The sequence below is a fragment of the Periophthalmus magnuspinnatus genome, chromosome 8, assembly GCF_009829125.3.
Source record: "Periophthalmus magnuspinnatus isolate fPerMag1 chromosome 8, fPerMag1.2.pri, whole genome shotgun sequence".
NCBI lineage: Eukaryota > Metazoa > Chordata > Actinopteri > Gobiiformes > Gobiidae > Periophthalmus > Periophthalmus magnuspinnatus.
In genome coordinates, this window is record NC_047133.1 from 11,953,838 (window position 1) to 11,974,136 (window position 20,299).

A 20,299-nucleotide genomic window follows, 5' to 3' on the forward strand; every position below is an offset into this window, starting at 1 on the left:
TGGGTGATGTTGACAAAGTGATATATTTAACTGATGTTTTATTAATCCATCCAAGATGAGCTGTCTATAAATATCAAGATCTGCGATCTATAAATATGGCAAACAAGGTCCACAACTGAATGAACAGAAAGTTAATGAAATGTACCAGAAAAATTCCAGAAATCTCACTTTATGCTAAAAAAAAAAAAAAAAAATTGCATATTTTATATTTAAATATTGTATTTTTTAATTTTGATCTTATCTTTTTTTCTATTTTTTATCTATTTCATCCAAGTTGCTACTTATAAAACTGGCTCGATACAAACCTTATTCTTACCGATACTCACTGTTGTTGTGTCCTTGAGCAAGACACTTCACCCACTTTGCCAAAGCTGCCAATGTTTGAATGTGATGTACAGTAATTCTTGATGTTGCAGATTGGCAGTCTTGCTTTAGTCAGTCTACCCCACCTTTAAACAAATTCTGTAGCCACAGCTGCCCAGCTGTGGCTACAGAATTTGTTTAAAGGTGCTATATTAAACCAAATCGACTCTTTTGAGCTTTAAGCAGTGTTATAATGTTGTTAGCACCTCAAAAACATGCCTGGAGTTGTTCTGTTTCATATTTGTTTCATACATGTTTGAGTTGTTATTTGTCTGTCTACATCTCTAAAGTACAAAATACTCTGTTCCACCTTGTGATGTCATGTAGAGGTAGAGATTAGCAATTCCAGGGCTAAAATCATCCAAATTATTCTAGTGAAGGTGTATGGTGTTTAAAAAACAGTTTAGTGGAGCACTTCCTGTATTACCACATGACATCACAAGGTGGAACAGAGTGTTTTCAGTTTGAGACAAGAACTCAGCCTACATATGAAGGATTTGTGTGTTAAACATGTGTGAATGAAACAAAACACTCCAGGTCTGTTCTTGAGGAGGAAACAACAGAGTGCATTGAAGTGCATTGCTAAACTTTGAGAGTTTTGAAAGACAATATAAATGCATTGTGACGTAGTGTTTTTAATATCTGCAAGTTTTCAGAATATCTCCCACCTCTAATTATGAAGAAAAAAATCCACAAACAACACATGTCCAGTTGAAGCCAGTTTATTATCGGTCATATTGGCGGCATATTGAGTTTTGTCACAGGAAATTCACAAGCAGCTATAATGCAATCATAAGGGTAGAAACAACAGGAACTGCCATAGTAGAATATGTGTGCTATTCTCCATTTGAACTACACGTGAATGGATTACCTCATTTGAACGATGCAAACTGCACTATGCTAAAAGCGTGTTTGTGTGTGTAACAATTCTGAAACTTATTGTTAAAGGCGCTGTACCTGATTTTTCCATTCTTAAAAATGTGAAAAACAGAACTAGTTCCTTTTAAACAGTTTGCAGTGGTAAAAAGATACTCCTCACTTACCTTTTGCATTCTGAGCATCCTAAACAGCACACTTCCTGATTATCAACAATAAAATATTTTATAATTAAATGCCCATATTGTGACTGCAAGAGCTGCTTATAAAATCTCTACTTTGCTCAAATACATGGGGGAAAAAAATCAGGTACAGCGCCTCTGAGTGTTTCAACCCAAAATAAAAACAAAAAAACTGGCAAAATTGAGAAACATTACAGCTTATATTTCCGGTATAGCTAAAACTTAAAATTGAAAATTGTGTTGCTACATTCATGAGCAGTTTGCATACATTTTGTACAATATATTTTTTTCCAATTTGGGCACAAGCATTCAACATAATGTGATATTATAAATAGAATTCTTCACACAGGGAATGATAGGAGGGAGGGTTTTAGCTGCCCTTGTTGCTGTTTAAAGTTAATTTTTTTTTTCCCTAAGTAATCAAATTCTTCTATTTTCTACAAATAAATAAAATACTACACCCATTTGCAATTCTGGTTTCAAGTTTTACCTTAATAAAACCTCAAATTCCTTAAAAACAGCAACAATTAATCCTAAAAAAAGAGAAAAAAAATGTGCATGAATACCTCGGATAGAATGTAAAAACATGGACAGCAATGGTCTATTTAAGTATTTGTAAAATTCAAATTTTTAAATGTACCCGATTTGTTCCCTTTGAAAGGACTGGCTACATATGTACAGGAATAACTTCTTATTATAACAATTTATTTATTTATAAATTAGGGATGCACCAATCCAGCTTTTTCAGTTCTGATACTGATTTTGATACTAAAGCTTTAAAAGTCCTCTCAGCTTGAGGACATCCAAAACGGGCCTTCAATAGACCTAACAGAGCAAAAAACAGGAAATCTGAACCTAGAAGGAAAAAGTGTAACCGTTCCTTACACAGCTGGTGTGTCGGAAAAGCTTCAGAGAATTTTGATTCAACATAATTTTCTATAATGCAAATTTGTTTAGAATAATTGCTAAAATCACAATCATATTTAAATCACAATTTAAATGGCTGTTATAAAATGGACAAAATGTCCTGTGTCTTCATGCAATCATAAAATGCGTGGGATAGTTTTTTTTGTTTCAATTAGGCCTGAGCAATATCACCAAAAAATAAAATCTACAGTTTTTGCACACGCTGAACAATTGGGATTTTTATTGATTTTAACTGAAGGTAAAGCTCTTCACATTCTCATTCACATCATATTCTATTATTTATGAAAACATAAACTGCCTTCAAAAATGTATTGTATTGTAATCTCATTTAAATAGTTCAAATTAGAATTAGCGTTTTTTTAACAATCTAATTGCACTATAACCTGCTTTGTAAAATAGAAAGTCTGGAGTAAACTTCCTTCATAATAATGTTCAATTTTAAGATTTTGCATTTTTGCTAAATCTTGTTAAAACCACAAATTAATTGAATTAATTGCCCAGGCCTACTTTCAATAAATTAAACCCTAATTTGCATTGCTTTTGCATGTTTACATTTTTATTTTTTTTTTACATTTTGAAATACTTATAAATTGTCCTTTATCAAATTTTCTTTTTTTTGTTGTAGTTCAGTTTTCAACTACGAATTCTGGATGTGCTTACAATGTTAACTAATTATCATCAATATTTGTAATTAAAAAAATTAATTAAAAAAACTCTCCCAAATTGTTAAAAACTGTTTTTTGTTGTTTTTTTGTTTATAAATTATCCCTATACATGTAACCAGCCTTTATGTTCAATCAAATAATATTGCAGTTCAGTGGTATTGTGCCAGATGTTTTACTTGATGGTTTGAATGTTATGAAGACACTTGAGTGGTGGCAGAGGGGTTAGGTATTGTCACATAGCTTAGCAGGCTCCGCCCCCAGTGCTAGACTGCGTTGCCGTGGCGTTGGTGGTGTTCTGGGACTTTCCTTTATGCCTCTGCCCTCCTCGTCTCCTCCCTCCTCCTCCGGATTTTGGCTGCAAAAAAATGAACACACATGTAATGGAGTAGATATAGAATAAACATAATATTATCAGTACAACACCAGACTACACCCAAACAACATGTAGGACCGGGCTGGACAATAAATAATAATAACATCCCTGAGATTTCATTATAGAAGCAATAAGCATTAGTCTTTTATAGCACTTTTCCAGACACTCAAACTCTCTTTACATTTCCGTGTATCATTCATTCACTCTAGACTCAGTGGTGGTACTGGCACACACACACCACATTCATACCAGGTAATGTGGGTAAAGCGTCTTGCCTAAGGACACAATGACAGTTTTTGCCACTGCCTCCTCAACTGTGGCACCTGATACTCCCAGCGGGCTCCTGTGTAAGTACTGACCAGGCCCAGACCTGCTTAGCTTCTGAGATCTGACAGGATGAGGCTTTGACAAGCAGGTTTGGCCCAGTAGATAATTTTAAACTATGAGTGAGGAGCAACAATCATTTTGAACAAATAGTCCCTTTTCTCACTGTGATGTTGCACCATGAGTCTGGAGCTGTCCCCGCATGTCCACACTATTTCCTAGTTAAGGCACTATTTAGGGGTCACGCCATTTTTTGTGGTGCCCAAATGACCAGCAGCTAATAATGTACTGCAATCAAAATTAGAATTGGAAATCGGAAAAACTACAGCAGAGAGCAACAGGTCTTTAAATGGACATGACACGACTCAGTGAAAGCAGTGTTGCTCCCTGATTATGAATAACAAACTGTTAAATAAACAGTTATAGTGTAAATTTGGTAGCATTAGCCGCTTACGTAAGCTTAAGCTGTTAAAAGTGCGATAATTTCCAAGTCTCAGACAAAAGGCAAATAGTCCAGTCCATTTGCGATAACTCCATCTCGACAAAAACTTGTACAGTTATTATTAGCCCGTAAATACTTATGTGCCAGTCCAGTTTAGCAGACACTTTTTCCTCCATATGGCCGAGTCACATGACCTGAAAGTAGTGACCTGCGTGTGCGAATCACTCTGTCAGTGAGAGCACTATAGACTAAATAGTGCAGGCCTATGGAGTGAATGAGGGGAGAGGAGCTCAGGTAGGCATTCGGACACAGTCTGGGATAGTCGCAGGCTGTTGTTTCCACATGGTTCTCGTACAACAGCATACCTAATCGATATACATAATGGCCGCTTGATACTTGACAGATCTCATCCTGCAAAATAACAACTAAAATGCATTTTGACAGTTTGATGAAGAATATAATTATGGTCAACTTTTTGGTCGCCATAAAGAAATTTGGACTCACCAGTCAGGGGCGCTAGACAACCACAAAGTACTGCCTGAGGATCCTACTCCAAATCTGTGCCAACATCTAGGTCAGGAGTATCTAGCATTAAAGAAGACATATTGTCCTTGTGTCTGCTATATAGTTATAGAAGCTCTGAAATGTCGATTTTCCATAATAAATCTAGTTTAACCTACTGTACACAGACACAGAGAACATGCAAACACAGAAATACCCAACACTGTCCAGAAATCAAACCTGTGACCTTCTTATTTGAGGTGCTATCATCACAAACATTTAAAACACCCAAACACCACGTTTTTGACAAGTAAAAAAACGTTACACTTAGTTTGTCGGCCATTTTGACAGTTGTTACCTTGTTCTCTTTGTTGCCCTCCTTTATTTGAGGGTCCTCGTCTCCCTCTCCCTGTGTGACCAGCAGGAGGGAGGGAGAGAGCGCAGCAGAAAATAAAATAGAAAATATATAATAATGGGATGGGAAGACATGGAACCAACAAAGTAAACAATACAAAAAATGGAGGAGAGAGAGTAGAAAGAGTTAGTTATAACATATGTGTTGTTAGTTCATTAGATTTATAGACAAGGGATAACACAATGACAGATTTTAGTGTTACAATTATTGTAAGAAGAAACATTAGAACATTATATATACCAGCAATCTGAGCAGAACTCAAGAAGCAGCTTGGACGAGCAGTGAATCTTATTATTATTTCTGCTATGAACTTACTAACAATAAGGTTTTTTGCCTTTCTGTCTCTTATGATTACACTGTTACATCTATAATCACTCATAACAGTAAAGGAGAAAAATGACATAAACTCTAGAACAGTTAAATTCTCACCGGTGGTATTGTGCTGGGGCCTGCGCTCGGTGCTATCGTGGCTGACTCCTCTCCTGCCGCTGTGCTGCTCTCTTCTTTTCGTATATGGGCCTTTTTGGTCGACTGCATTTTGATCTGAGGAGGTTTAGAATTCGATGGCAAATTGTTGGTTGACTGCAAAAGCTGTGAAAAGACAGTGAACAAAGCTGAAAAAGCAGATCACAAAAATGTGTTAAATAACTTAAAATAGCTCAACAATGCCCAGCAACACATCGCTCTTTAAACTTATTATCCTTCCAGTCTTCTCATTGATTTTTAAAATGTGCAATACATTTTCAGATATAGTAATAAAATACATTTGGCTTTTACCCAATACAAAATGCCTTTAAAAGACTAAAGGCATTTTAGCGTGATATAGACAAATCTGCAGGTAGATTTAAAGTAAAGCGTGTTTTTCAAGGTATTTTTGAGCAATAAAAACACCTCTAATAGAATAAATGCAACATAGATGTTTACTATGTTTGCTACAGTGTAACATCATCGAGGAAATAAAACACAACTGCATATACATTTTGGTGAGACGCCGACAGTAGCTCAGCTGGCAAAGTGTTTGTCCTCTGAGCCGAAGGTTAGCTGTTCAAATCTCGACATAAACATCACAGGGAGTGTCTGTGTACACTGGTGTGTGAATGTGCGTGTGAATGGATGGGTGGTTGTTTCACGTAAAGTGCTTTGTGTGTCTTGAAGGTGGAAAAGCATATTGTGTGTGCGGTTACCTTGGTGATGGTGCCCACAGCCTTGGTCCTTCCCTCTCTGAACACCAGTCTCTGCTCACAGTGCAGATATTCTGGGGTCTTGATGAACCTAAAGTGGACTGTGGCCTTGTCTCCGGTTCTCAGACAGTCACGGTTCATGGACAAGATGGTGGCTGTCTGACGGATACTGCCACAGTGCACTGGAAACAACAATACAGTATATGCAATTAGCTTTTTAGCTTTTAAGTTTTGACAGTAATGAAGTTTATATTTGTCTTTTTTGAGGACTTTGCCCATCAAAAGATATAAAAATATTTAGTTTTGAATTGCTAATCGCGCTGCAAGATTAATCGCAATCCAACTAGCAGTTAGCAAATCCCAAAGGCTGCAGTTTTTGAAGAACCATCATTTTGTTTCACAAAATCTCCTTAAAATATGAACTTTTAACAAAATCCTATTAAAACATAAATTGCAAATATAAACTCAATGGCAATGATTGTCAGATAAATTGCTATTAGATATTTTTCCCAAATCGTGCAGCTCTAAAACAAACACAACCAAACTGAACAAAAACAGGCTTTTATTTTAGGCAACGTTTTTTCTAGTGCAGTTAGCTTGTTGCTACGTACCCATAGCCTGGTATCGGGGGGATATCGTGGTGGGATGATGTAGCACCAGGATCTCTGCCTCAAACTCCCATGTGGCTTGTGGGTTTAGCTTAGGAGAAACCATCACCATGCCCTTACGGATCGACGAGCGCTTGATCTGACAATACAAGAGAAAACATTCACTTTATTTGTCCATGCACTGTAGTCCGGTATAACAAGTCATTTATTTATGTAAAAAAATACTAAATAAATAAACAAAAAAACAACCAAATAGCACTTATTAACTGATGTCACCACTACTTTAAAGGTTGTGTACCTAGCTTCAGTACAGATATATTGTATAAGCAGCACTGGAGGTCAAAATACACAGTTAGAGTATGTTAGCATGCTAGTTGTTGTTAGCTTTATCTTCACGGCAAAACACAGCTCTGTTCTCTCAAAGTTGTGAAAAATGCTTATAAACTTGAAAGTGAGGAGTAACATTGGACCACTGCAAACCATTTAAAATGAATTACTTCATGGTAAAAATTAGGCACAGCACCTTTAACTGTTTAACCTTGTATTCATATTAATTAAAATAAAAAATCTGGGTAGAATATTTTATTATTGCATATTGTTTATTTGTATTTCATATGTTTTAAACCTTTTGACAGCAAATATTTTCTTTATTTTTCACTATAAATGCACATGATGAATAAAACCTTTATACCATGTTTATGTATGTGTCCCTGTTGAGAAACACGGCCTTGGTGTATAGAACAGTGAATTTTCTAAAACATTACGTACCTTTTTAAGAGCAAAGGAAGCGGTCTGGCCTCCTCTCACCTCCTTCACGGGCATTCTTTTTCTGTGGATGGATTTGACAGCGATAGGAATGAAGCTGCCCAAAGGGTCTGGGCCCAGGAGCATGGTGTCGTTCAGACGTATCAATCCACGCAAAGTAGTTCCAGACACTACTGTTCCCACTCCCTAGAAACACAGTAATATATTTAGTTTCCTTTATAATCATTCTTTGGTGTGTAATGGAATCCTGCTTGGTTTTATACAAAATAATTCATTGTAGTTTACAGAAGGCAAAAAACTATGCTTCTGTGTATTTTTAGCTGTTTCACAAAATAAGGTTTGTCCAAAGAAACTCTTTTCTACCATTGCATAATTGAAAGTGAGTAGAGAGAATGTCTCCTGGTGTAATTCATTAACATTACATCTACAACTACAAAAGGTGCCTTCTGTTACTTCCCTTGGGGAGCGTAGACCAGCTGCTTTTAGAACACTTTTTGCCCTAAGCCAATAAAGCTAATGCACTCTTGTACTTTCCACAAAAGATCTGATTGTGCATGTACCGGCACAGAGTAGGTGTCGTCTATCTGGAACTCTGCCGGCTGGTCGTCACGGTACGATGTTCTGGAGGACAGGAGGTTAAGGAACATCTTGAGTAGGTCCATGTTTTCACCGGTCACATTGGAGATCTGGAAGATTGGACACATCCTGCAAAGACACAAAGTAAAGTTACGATTGCAATGTTTTGTAAGAAGCCACACAAGAACTATTTTAATTTAAGTTTTTCTATACAACAAGCTTATACACAGTTTGTTCATGCAGCGCCTTTAGTTAGAATGAATACATAAATTACTAAACTCTCCTGTGATTTGCGCCTCTTTTTAAAATGACATAATATCGTACTGACCCCCTGATAATACTTCACTCTACTGACTGCCAAAGAGTTCAGCGAAATGTAATGTAAAGAGTAAGCAAACAGGCTGTACCTCTCAGAACTGAAATTGGACGCGGTCACTATAACATCGTCTTTGTTTTGGACAAGAACAGGGATCTTCCTACAGCCTGGAGACTTGAGTAACCTCTGGAGCAGCTTTAATGTCTCTGTTAAAAGACACAAGGATCAGTCAGTATACTTTATATAAATACAAATATGTACAAATATAGTAAATATTTAGTACCCTGCAGGATATTTGAGGGACACATGTCTATCTTGGTCACCACCACAAACACAGGCACATTGAGAGCTAGCGCCAACCCCAGGTGCTCTTTGGTCATTCCTACTATACCAGCGTTACTGCCCACCTGCACAAAAGAAAGATATTCAAGGTTAGGACAGGGCAATTTGGAAGAAAAATTATACCTCAGTTCTTTTCCACATGTTTAGCAATTTTAATCAAAGTCATAGTGGTGACTGCTCATCTTTAAAACAGTAGAAGCTCATTAGAACATTAATTGTTTTGCCGTGAAGGGAATGCTAATCTCAACAGCAATTGGCATGCTAGCAGCACAATTACAAACAGAACGCTTCATAATTAGATGCAGAGAGTACGTAGCTGACTTATTTTTACCTCAAGGTTTGGTTTAGACCTAAACTCTCTGACTCTCTCTGATCTGAATCATCACTACCTAAACTCAAGCACCTGCAGCCAGTCATGAATCAGTGCTAGTGCAGCCTCTGCAGCTCAGTGAGTGAATTCTAGAGGTTCAGAGCTTTCACGTGAGGCGTGGCCTGTCCATGTAAGAAAGAGGAAAACTTGTATGCATCTTCTACTATATATGCAGGTTAAGGCACTAGTAACCCATATTCAGTTCTGATTATAACACCTTTTTAATACTACAAGAGCACGGGGTACACACAGTTCCTTTAATTCCAACACATTTTTACATGCCAACATGATATTTTACTTGGCCATCTGTTTAATCCTGCATTCATTTCTTTTTTCTAGTATTATGTTCATTTCAATTCAATATGGCCCTTCTGTATATTGATATAATAAGATTCAGGTTGACTACATAAAAGAACATATTAGACTGTGCACTTACCATGAGCATGCAGAAGTCGGGCAGGTGACCAGTCATCCCAAACACAGTGGTCTTGAGGTACTTTTCGTGACCGGCCAGATCGATGAACGTGATCACTTTGGAGGACTTCTCACAGATCTTGGTCCAGTCCAGGCTGCCTCCATGACTGTCAGGCTTGTTCACTACCTGGAAATTGACAAAAAGATAATGTTATTCAGACACAAAGTAGAAAAGTAGAATTGTTATTGTTAAATTTTACGATAACAATATTTCAGAAAAAAATGTCCTAACTAGAGGCTCTGTTAGACTTGAATCTGAACAGGACCATGAATGCTCGTACTGATCACAGGCTCCAGAAAATATGTTGTTTAAACCCATTGTTTTTTCTTTCTTTTCAGAATCTTAAAATTTATTTGCCAGTGTTTGCTAATCTGTGCACCATGTCTCCATGGTAACTGCAGAACATTCCACCACAGAGATACATGTAGAACACCCAGCGTGATGTCTTTGCAAAGCATCAATTGTCTTTGCTTCCTAATTACAGGTGCCACTTTTAGCCGATCAGCATTTCTTTCTCAGTATTTCTGTTGTTGCAGTAGAAGTTGTTCTCCTCACCTGTCCCTCCTGATCAAAGCCGAGGATGTCGTTCCCCACACTGCTGGTGCGTCCGCTCTCCATCTCGTGCTTGTGTCTGAAGAGCTTTTGGCGAGCAAAGCCTCTGCCGTTGTCCAGCTCTCCATGTGTCAGAACGCCCAAAAGAGTGCTCTTACCCGCATCCACATTTCCCACTACAGCAACTCTGGAGTAAAAGAGAAGCAATAACATCTTTATTGCAAGCAAAGACTTTGCAAAATAAATATGTGATATATGTAGTTAAGCAAAATCTGTTTTGTCCCTTAGGCTCAAAATAAGACCACTATGTGCTGTGTGCATCTCCCTCTGCAACTATCTTTTGTTCAAGTTTACAGTTGATATGGGAGGAAGTGGTTCCTGGAACAACAAGCTACCAAGGACAATATGGTTGAGGTGTTTTGCCCAAGGACACAACAGCACTATGCTCATGAGAGGCAAACAACTACAAGGCAAATTGACCAAAAAAGCTAAAATAACTGTGGTAATTTGTGTTTAGATCAGAGTTGACACCTTTTGTCGTTCTTGTAACTGTTTATGTGGCGATGTTAACTGCATTTGTATGTGACTCTTGGCTGCTATCCCGACAAGTTGATGTGTAGGTTCTATTCTTCAGTTACTGGTCTGTTTTGGAAACTGGCTCTAGTGAGTTGAGACTGATATTTTGTCAGGGAACATTTACAAATTCATTAATCTTACAAAAGAAAAGATGATTTGTACCAGATTTCACTACTGCTACTTTCCATCTGCAGTCCCTGGGCAGGTGAACATACATTTATCTCACATTATTCTTCTGACTTTTGACCTCTTACCTGACCTCCAGGAAGTCCAGCTCCCCCACACGTCTGCGGATCAGGTAGTCACGTACGGATCCTGCAGCCTCTGTGCGCTCGCGGAGAGGGATGAGGTCTGCGTCGATCTGCTCACACATGGAGCGCACTGTGGCTACAGAGGCCTCCATGTCTGACTCATCCAGGCCCCAGTCTCCTCCATCTGTACAACAAGGGAGAGGGGCAGATATTACAGAGGAAGTACATGTGTAATGCACAATATTTTATGTCCAAATATTTTATTTTATAGACATAAAGAGATATATTGGGTAAGGCTAGGAAGATAATATATTTTTGATCAAATTCTAATTCTATTTCTAATGGTCAATGATCAGCTTGGTTCTACTTAATGAAGAGGTTTGCAGCCAATACACTGCCAGTAAAAGCATGTGCATTTAAGTTTTTTTATGAGACCAAATAAAATAAAATCTAACATTGTAGAAAAAAACATTGCCTCGCCCTGACATTGGCTCATCATCCCAGAACATCAGAATTCATTTGTTTCTGTGGATCAATTAAATGGAGCATTAGCTTTGTGAGGCAACATCTGTATTTAAGCTTGGAACCAATATCAAGTCAAGATTATAAATATGATAAGACTGAATAGGAGACTAGGATTTTTTTTTTCTACCAGTGGCAATTTGTGCCAATATAGGAAGTCTGAAAGCAAATCAAAATTCTTTTGAGTGTCTCAACTGGCCCCAGGGCCTAAGTTTAACTTAAACTTTATTGCCCACCATAGTAGAAATTATTTTTTGGTCGACGAGTACATGAACACATCAGTCATTCTATCACAACTGGATGCCCCTGCTTTCATCACGTAATACTTTCTCACAATAGATCTGATCAAGGGGTCAGCACACACATCCAGTTACAACAAGCAGTCACAGAAATAAGTGATATAATTATGAATTACACATTGACCAAGATCATTTAATTAATTTTCTCATATATAGGGATTATTTCTTATTAATTATTCTTTTTGTAAATTATTCCTGGAAGCAGAGGCTGCATAACCTCCTCACGTCAGACCCTGGGAACCACCATCTGTGCAGTTATCTGAGAGAGCAAAGCAAGTTTACTGCGGTGTAGTGGCTTCTACACGTGTTTGTAAAAAGGGATGGTAGGAGCCCAAGGGTTTCACTTTGCGCAATAATGCTTGTTTTCCCCTGGGTTTCTTTTCACTTTCCATTTAAATGCTTGTAGAGGCTCTGGTATCCTTTCTTGGCAACTGTGGGGAATAACAATACATTCCCCACTACTGCTGTCAGTTCTATAATGCTGAAAATAAAAAAACTAAGTGCACCAAAGTATGGGTGAACGATGTGGGTAAAATATCAAATTGTATTTTTTTGACAAGCTCTCTGATGACAATTAGATTTGCGGTTCATGTTTCAATAATAAGATTTGCACATTTTAACGGCATCCAGAATTGTCAAAAAGACTGAAATATGAACTGACAAATACTAAAAGAATCGCATGTTTGTACACATTTAAACTACAGTGTTTGCCGTTTTTATGCCGATTTTGTTGTTTGTGGATGGTACTTAAAAACTGAAGCCTTTGTGATTTGGTAATTGTGATTTCAGTTTGATTTTGATTCATCGTGCAGCCTGATACTAAACTATCACCAAGTCTCAATTCCTTATAGAGAGATGAAATGTTGAGAAGACGAAAACCTCACCAAACAGGATGTTTTAACTTCTGAATAAAACTGAAACTACTTTGTGTATATTTTTGTGCTGTAAACAGCATTAGCACATGGTGAATTTACTTTTCTTCTATCATACCTGAGCCCATCCCCACCACGTAGATGGTCTCACCGCTGCCCTCTTCCATGCGGTCGCGTAACTGCCGCAGTAGTGAGTCGTACTGCTCTCCATTTGGGCTCACCAGGGCGAGCTGTTAGGATTTGTGAGGAGAGAGTGAGGGGGCAGAAAAAAACAAAACAAAGAATTTCACTTATTCATCAACTTCTTTATAGCTTGACTCACAAACGCTGCTACTACCATTTGACATCTATGGGTTACAAACTTGTATAAATCTATAAATATATTTTATCTATGTCCTCGATGCCAATGCTATGTTTTAAATTGCCACTATAAAAATAAATATCTATTAATAATGTTTTATTTTACTAAGAGATGTGCAATATATAGTGGAACATCTGTGTATATGAAAGTTTTAGAGATGCAAGCCAGATACCTTTGATAACAGCAGATAGAGCTTGAATTATTCCAAACACATTTATACAGTTTGTCCATTTAAAATTATGGACAAATTTCCTTCTGCTATAAATCCTCAATGCTCAATATACAGCTTTGATAAAAGGCAGCATTAGATTAGAGTACAATGCAAACAGAGGACTAGAACAAGTTTTTGTTTCATTTTAATCAATATAATTTGATTATTGAGAATAAATTACACAATATATATAGCTATTATTTTTTGTTAATAAAGCCCACACTATACTATAATAAAACATAAACAAATGGGTAGCCTAATATTTTCATTAGTACATTGAGTAAACACTAAATACACGTATAGATGACTAACATATGCTGACACAAGCAGGTGGAATATACATAAAACCAAATCTTTAAGTCCTCCAACCTATGCAAGTCCCTGTAATCAATCTATACGTCAGTTTATATGCACTTTGTACCACCCACATACTGCAGTATTGTTGTAAGTTTGTGTGTCAAATTAGCCTATTTGAAACTGCTCAATAAGCGTGTTATCTACTCTTATGCTACAAATAAGGCTAGCATGTCTGCACTACCCTGCCTTATCTGTTGCATAAAATGATTTCCACGCATATCATGTTATATATATGCTTTTGTAATGATTTAATTGTTTTGTAAAATTGTATTCCTACACATTTTTGAATTGCACATATTTAAAAACACGACAGATAACGCAGACATCTTGTTTATCCCTTGTTATTATAATTTCGTTACAGAGTTAGCAAGCAGGCGGCGCTAGGCTAGCTAAAACTAAATTGCCTATTTCTTTCATTTATTCATATTCCGCGGCTATTTTATGAAACTTTTACCATTGCAAAATCAGAATTCTAACATTTTGAAGCCCACATTCATTGCATTTGCACACAGACTCGAAATATATTATAATAAACGCGTTATTATGCGTTTATCCCATTCATTCATTTGTAGCCGGAGATGCTAAATCGCTAAGCTAACCGGGGCCTAGCTTGATTGCTTGCCTTGCTGGTGAAGTCAACGCGATCCAGAGACTCTCCATTCAACACGTCCTCATCTTCAAAGCTCTCATCCCCGATATCCTCCGCACATCCTCCCCTGTCTGGAGCGAAGATGCTGGCGGGGACCAAAGCGTCTGCGAGCGGTATGGAGCCCGGGTCGAGGCTCGCTGCTGCGGCTGCTATCGAAGCCATTTTTCCGTGTAAATAAACAGGACTGCAGCAGTTGTTGTGGAAACGGCTGGGCAAACGAAATCAACGCCTTAAAAACATCTAAAAAAAAAAAGCTAAATCCCAAATATGTCAACGTGCATTTGGTCAATTAGGTCCAGCAGTGTGCAAAATAGTCAATTTGAATGTAAGATCCCTGCCTTTTAAAGTTGTTATTAGCGGTTTAGTAATAATCATGAGGAAGGCGTGGTTAGGTATGTAGCCCCGCCTATTTTGCTATACTGTCCAATCAGACTGCAGAATTTCAGAATATTTAAATGACAGACCAATCACAGACAGGAGGTGGTTCATATAATTAGATAAAGTTTTGTTATGGTGTAATATAGCTGTAATGCTCTGTCCAGGTTGATGTAACCACAGGTGAAATGTGTGCAACGGACTTATGTAAGAGCATAAATTCAGGTGAGTAAGCAAAGGTATTCTGTTTATGTTTGATATTTAAAAAGATGTTGTCCAAGTTTCACACTAAATAGAAATAATAATACATTTGTCTCACAATGGGGAAATTCCAGATATTGGGCAGGCTATCACAAAAATTTAGATTAAACTTAATTTAAACCAAACCAGGTTGTAAAATAGGAAAGGCCAACATATAGTTTAAATTATATTGTGTATGTCTATGATAGGACTGTCAGAAGTATTGAAAACCAGATCAATACTATGCTAATACTAAAACCAGGGGTGTCGATTGAGTCTATTCCTTAGTATCAAAATTGAGTTTTAAATTTTAGTAGTTGTGACAACGCTAGTCTATAATTATAAAGCCAGATAACCTTGATAACAGCAGATAGAGCTTGAATTATTCCAAACACATTTGTAAAGTTTGTCCATTTAAAATTATGGACAAACTTCCTTTTGCTATAAATCTTCAATGCTCAATTTACAGCTTTGATAACAGGCTACATTAGATTAGAGTGCAATGCAAACAGAGGACTAGAACAACAAGGAAACCATCGCATATTGCTGTCGTCTGTGCTGTGGTTGCATCAGACTGACTTGATATAGGATAGGCTATAGTTTGAGCAATTTCATTATAACATCATTAATTACACATTGGTTTAATGATAAAATTTGGTTATACTAATTGCACAGTCTATGTTTTCTGTTTAAATAGGTTAAGGATATAATTAGTTCAATTGAGTTCATTGAGTTAAATGAAATATTTGACATAAAATAGTATAATAACAGGTCAGCTAAAGATACATACTTTTGACTAGAAATTGAAAGTAGGCATTTCAATAACAGCATTAGGTGGTATATAAATGTTCTCAAGTAACAGCACTGTTACTGCATTGTGCTATATTCTGATCTGTTATCATGTTGTTTCCTTTTTAAAAACATACCTGGATTTGTGTTTTGTTTAACACACAAATCCTGCATATTTAGTTCTTCTCTCAAATAGAAAACACTCTGTGCCACATTATGATGTCATGTGGTAATACAGGAAGTGCTCCACTGTGTCTTTAAATTAAACGCACCTTTACCAGAATCATTTGGATCATTTCAGCCCTGGAACTGCCAACTTCTACTAACACTTCTAACAAAAGATAAAGTGACTTGAAAACTACCACTACATGACATCACAAGGTTGAACAGAGCATTTTGAGCTTTGGAGATGTAGACAGTTTAATGATGAGTGAATGAAACAAAACACAACTCAACAAGTATGTTTTTGATGATGTAACAACATTACAACATGGATTAAAGCTCACAAGAGTCAATTTTGCATAATATAGGACTTTTAATATTACCAACATAAATATTATGTTACTCAAATAGGACCAAAAAGAACAATTGTATTTAAAAGTTGCTCAAATAAATGCACTTAGACCTCTAGATTGGAGTAATGTCTAATTTTGACCACTGGGGGGAAACAAAAGGTTCAGTTTTAACATGCATCTACCCCAAATGTCACTGAAATGTCATATTTTCCAGAGGATGAATACTGAGTTGAGCCACGTGTAGTAAAAATGTTATTATATACATTTTATACAGTTGCTTTCTAATTCCATGCCTTAATCATTCACTCCACACTCAACACTCAACAAACACTGGTGAGAAGAGAAAGGCTGATATTGTTTTAATAACTTTTAGATAAGTTGATTCATACATTTGGTTGACCAGACCTGAAGACATAAAAGAAGGAAGATGTTGCATGTTTTAATAATAATAATTAAAAAAAAAAAAAAGATTTACGGAAAGATTTAGAATAAGTTGGATGACTTTTAACTTGATTTTATTTGTTTTCTTTTTTTTATTTTAGACTGGTCGTGGTCAAATCTCCTTATCAACGCCTGATCTCATCTGATCTCAGAAAATTACAGATCGAAGAGAGAGGTATCAGAACCACTGAGGGGGATTATAACCAAAAAACAAACTGGTGAGATGGACTTTACAGATGGAGACACTAAAGAAGAAATGGTAGAGGAGGAGAAGACAGTGAAAATGGTTGACTGAGCAATGTGAATAGACTACAGCCATAAGAAATATCACCAGAGCGCAACCACAGAGCTACAAACAACAAAAGCAGATGAATGTGCTGCTCTGTGGTACCAGGAACAAACGGGAATTCAGTATCGGCCTGTCAATCCGTGGGAATGGATTCTTCCTTTATTGTGCTTCTCTTCCAGAGTTTTTGTGGAGTTTTTGTTGCAGAGGAGAGTCAAAGGACATGCCCTGAGAGAAATTAAACTTAGGTGAAATTCCTCAGATGACACAGAGATCGCTGACTGACCAAATCACATGGTCAGTTTGTTCAAGGAAAAGAACTGATAAAGCTGAAAGTCTAAGCTTAAGCTGACATGTAACAGTAAAATATGTCAGTTCACATCGAGCACCGCAGTTTTCTAAAGTGAAAGTCAGCAAACTTGTTCCTTTTATCAAGTCATTTTAGATGAATATTTTGATTTAAAATGTACAAATTATAATATAATGATCCGCAGGCATTATACATTATAACTATATATTATAGCTGACACAAGCACAGTAGACCTTTTTTAATGCTACTGGCTTCAACCATTAACTAAAAATCCATTTAACTAGGTGTGGGTCAAAGAAAAACAACCCAACATATTAAAAGTATAGAACCAAAAGTGAACAAGTAAAACAAAATTTGAACTGTGATAAATTGCAGAAAATATAGGCAATAAACGATACTATTGAAACTAATAAAATGCCGTTGATACAATAACCATGAAGCAGGATTTTTCCCCAAAAAATATTTTAAATGTTCAGTATTGTTAAAAAAACATGAGCTGCAATAAATAAATAGCAGAAATAAACACTTAGTAGTTAGTTTGCATCTATAATAAGTTATAGCAGTAGAAAGTTTTTTGTCATGTTTTATTGTATTTGTCTGTTTTTATCTAATTTTTATCTTGTTCAGTGTCCTTGGGTATTTTGAAAGGCGCTTATAAATAAAATACATTATTATTATCATTATTATTAAAGAAAAAAGTTCCTTCTTTCATGCATTGAACTATAAGTTGAGGTAGTATTTATGAAATAATAACTCCAGGCTCATGTGAGTGGGTTAATACAAACATTTTAAGGTTAGAATGACAGCAGCAGTTACAGAAAGAGGAGAGTTTGTGAGTTTAAAGTGAATTGGAGCCAGAGTCGATGGAGTCGGAAGTGTGCCCATGCTCACTTCCCATTTGGAACGCGGTAGCTAGCAGGTTAGCTACGTCCATTTATATATACAGTCTATGATTAAGAATAACAAATGGAATATGATATGAAATGTACTTACCTGTGTGCAATGCATGAATATTGAGGTGAAGTGAAAATAGTGCCATCCAATCATTTATTTTATTCAGACATGACTGTGATTTTACAGTGGATGCCCTCCCTGTTACCTCGTGACTGGAGTGTGCAATGATGATGGGTGAGATCTGAACCAGCTATCACCAGGTTGGAGGGTGAGTGCTTACAAAATGCACCACTATTGACACTCATTTATCATCTTCTGTAATCTTAAATATAGATGTAATGTTTTTCAAGATATATATTTTTAGGGGTAAAAAACAACAACTGTATTATAGAAAGGATACATTTAAAGGTCCTAAAAAAAATGGACTCTTGTGAGCTTTAAGCCATGTTAGAATGTTGTCACCGCGTCAAAAATATACCTCAAGTTGTGTTTTTCACTCACACACGATCGAGTAACCCTTCAATAATAGTCTGTTTACATCTCCAAAACTCAAAATACTCCTTCTGATGTCATGTAGTGGTAGTTTTTAAGTTCACAGCTACAGCTAATGATTCTAGTGAAGTGTATGGAGCTTAAAAACACAGTGGAGCGCTTCCTCTATTACCACATGATGACATCACAAGTTGGAACAGCGTGTTTTCTGTTTGAGAGAAGAACACAACCTAAATATACAGGGTTTGTGTGTTAAACATGTGTAAACGAAACAAAACAAAACTCCAGGTATGTTTTTGAAGAGGAAACATTATAACATAGATCAGAGAATAGAGTAATATAGGCTGTTAATGCCATACTGTGGAACATCTAGAAAATGTCTAGTATAAAATTCTTAACTTATGACAAAATGACCACATTTTTGTCCTAAAAGTGACAGAATTTCCATAATCTTTCTACCATTTATCCTTTAGCACATTTCTTAAAACTTTTATTTTTTGTCTAAAATCATTATGTCATTGAAATCTCATGACTGTCTTAAGGTTGAGTTTGAGGGCAGAATACACATGACACTGAATGTGGTGAGTGTATAAGGACTACAGAATATTCATCATAGATTTCATAATAGTGCCCTTCAGTCATGATAAGTCAGCAAACATTCTGCGTGTAGTTCTGCCATTTCACCATAGAATTCACTCAAGCATGTACGCAATGGAATTTATGAGCTTCTTCTTTTGTAGCGTCTTCATTTGGTAATAGTCTTTAGTTCAGGCGTAATCCAGGGTGTGGAGGGTGTGTTCCAATTACAGAGGAATCATATCCGTCAGCCTTTCTGATAAAGTCAATTATCTCATCTCTGCTGTTTGCAGATGATGTCCTGGTGGCTTCATCGAGCCAGGACCTGCAGCAGGCACTGGGGCGGTTTGCAGCCGAGTGTGAAGCGGCTGGGATGAGAATCAGCTCCTCCAAATCCGAGCCCATGGTTCTTGACCGGAAAAAGGTGGCTTGCTCTCTCCGGGTGGGTGGAGAGTCTCTGCCTCAAGTGGAGGAGTTCAAGTATCTCGGGGTCTTGTTCACGAGTGAGGGAAGGATGGAGCGTGAGATTGACAGGCGGATCAGTGCAGCATCTACAGTGATGTGGTCGCTGTATTGGACGGTTGTGGTAAAGAAGGAGCTGAGTCGAAAGGCGAAGCTCTCGATTTACTGGTCAATCTACTTTCCCAACCTCACCTCTGATCATGAGCTGTGGGTAATGACCGAAAGGACAAGATCATGGATACAAGTGGCCAAAATGGGTTTCCTCCACAGGGTGGCTGGGTGCTCCCTTAGAGATAGGGTGAAGAGCTCGGTCACACTGGAGGATCTCGGAGTAGAGCCGTTGCTCCTACACATACATTTAAATATCGGCTGATACCGATGCTGAGACTGATATATCACACATCCCTATAAAAAAGTATAATTCAGATACAATTTTGATTTTTATAAATAAGAAATCAATAGTTATGTTTGTTTGTGACGTCAGTGTCTCACAAAGCAGAGTCCTGTCCTGGAGCCCAGAGCATGAAGACACACATAAGCATTAACCTAAGACATGTCAGGGTCAGTC

At 37.1% G+C, this 20,299-nt stretch overlaps 1 protein-coding gene across 2 annotated transcripts; it reads right to left on the reverse strand.

Annotated features, from left to right (window-relative positions):
* Positions 1–1,070: 1,070 nt before the first annotated feature.
* gtpbp1 (GTP binding protein 1) lies at positions 1,071–14,706 on the reverse strand. Of its 2 annotated transcripts, XM_033971433.2 has the most exons (14): positions 14,325–14,706; positions 12,892–13,003; positions 11,084–11,264; positions 10,257–10,440; positions 9,663–9,827; positions 8,798–8,921; positions 8,606–8,720; positions 8,183–8,327; positions 7,626–7,808; positions 6,861–6,996; positions 6,253–6,431; positions 5,498–5,659; positions 5,012–5,062; positions 1,071–3,368 (listed from the first exon to the last, which is right to left on the reverse strand). In XM_033971433.2, the coding sequence occupies exons 1-14, from the start codon at positions 14,511–14,513 to the stop codon at positions 3,255–3,257; spliced, it is 2,040 nt and encodes a 679-aa protein (XP_033827324.1). In that variant the 5' UTR covers positions 14,514–14,706; the 3' UTR covers positions 1,071–3,254. The 2 variants fall into 2 exon arrangements, with proteins under 2 accessions (XP_033827324.1, XP_033827325.1); XM_033971434.2 differs by lacking the exon at positions 5,012–5,062 and having other exon boundaries at positions 2,918–3,368.
* Positions 14,707–20,299: the final 5,593 nt, after the last annotated feature.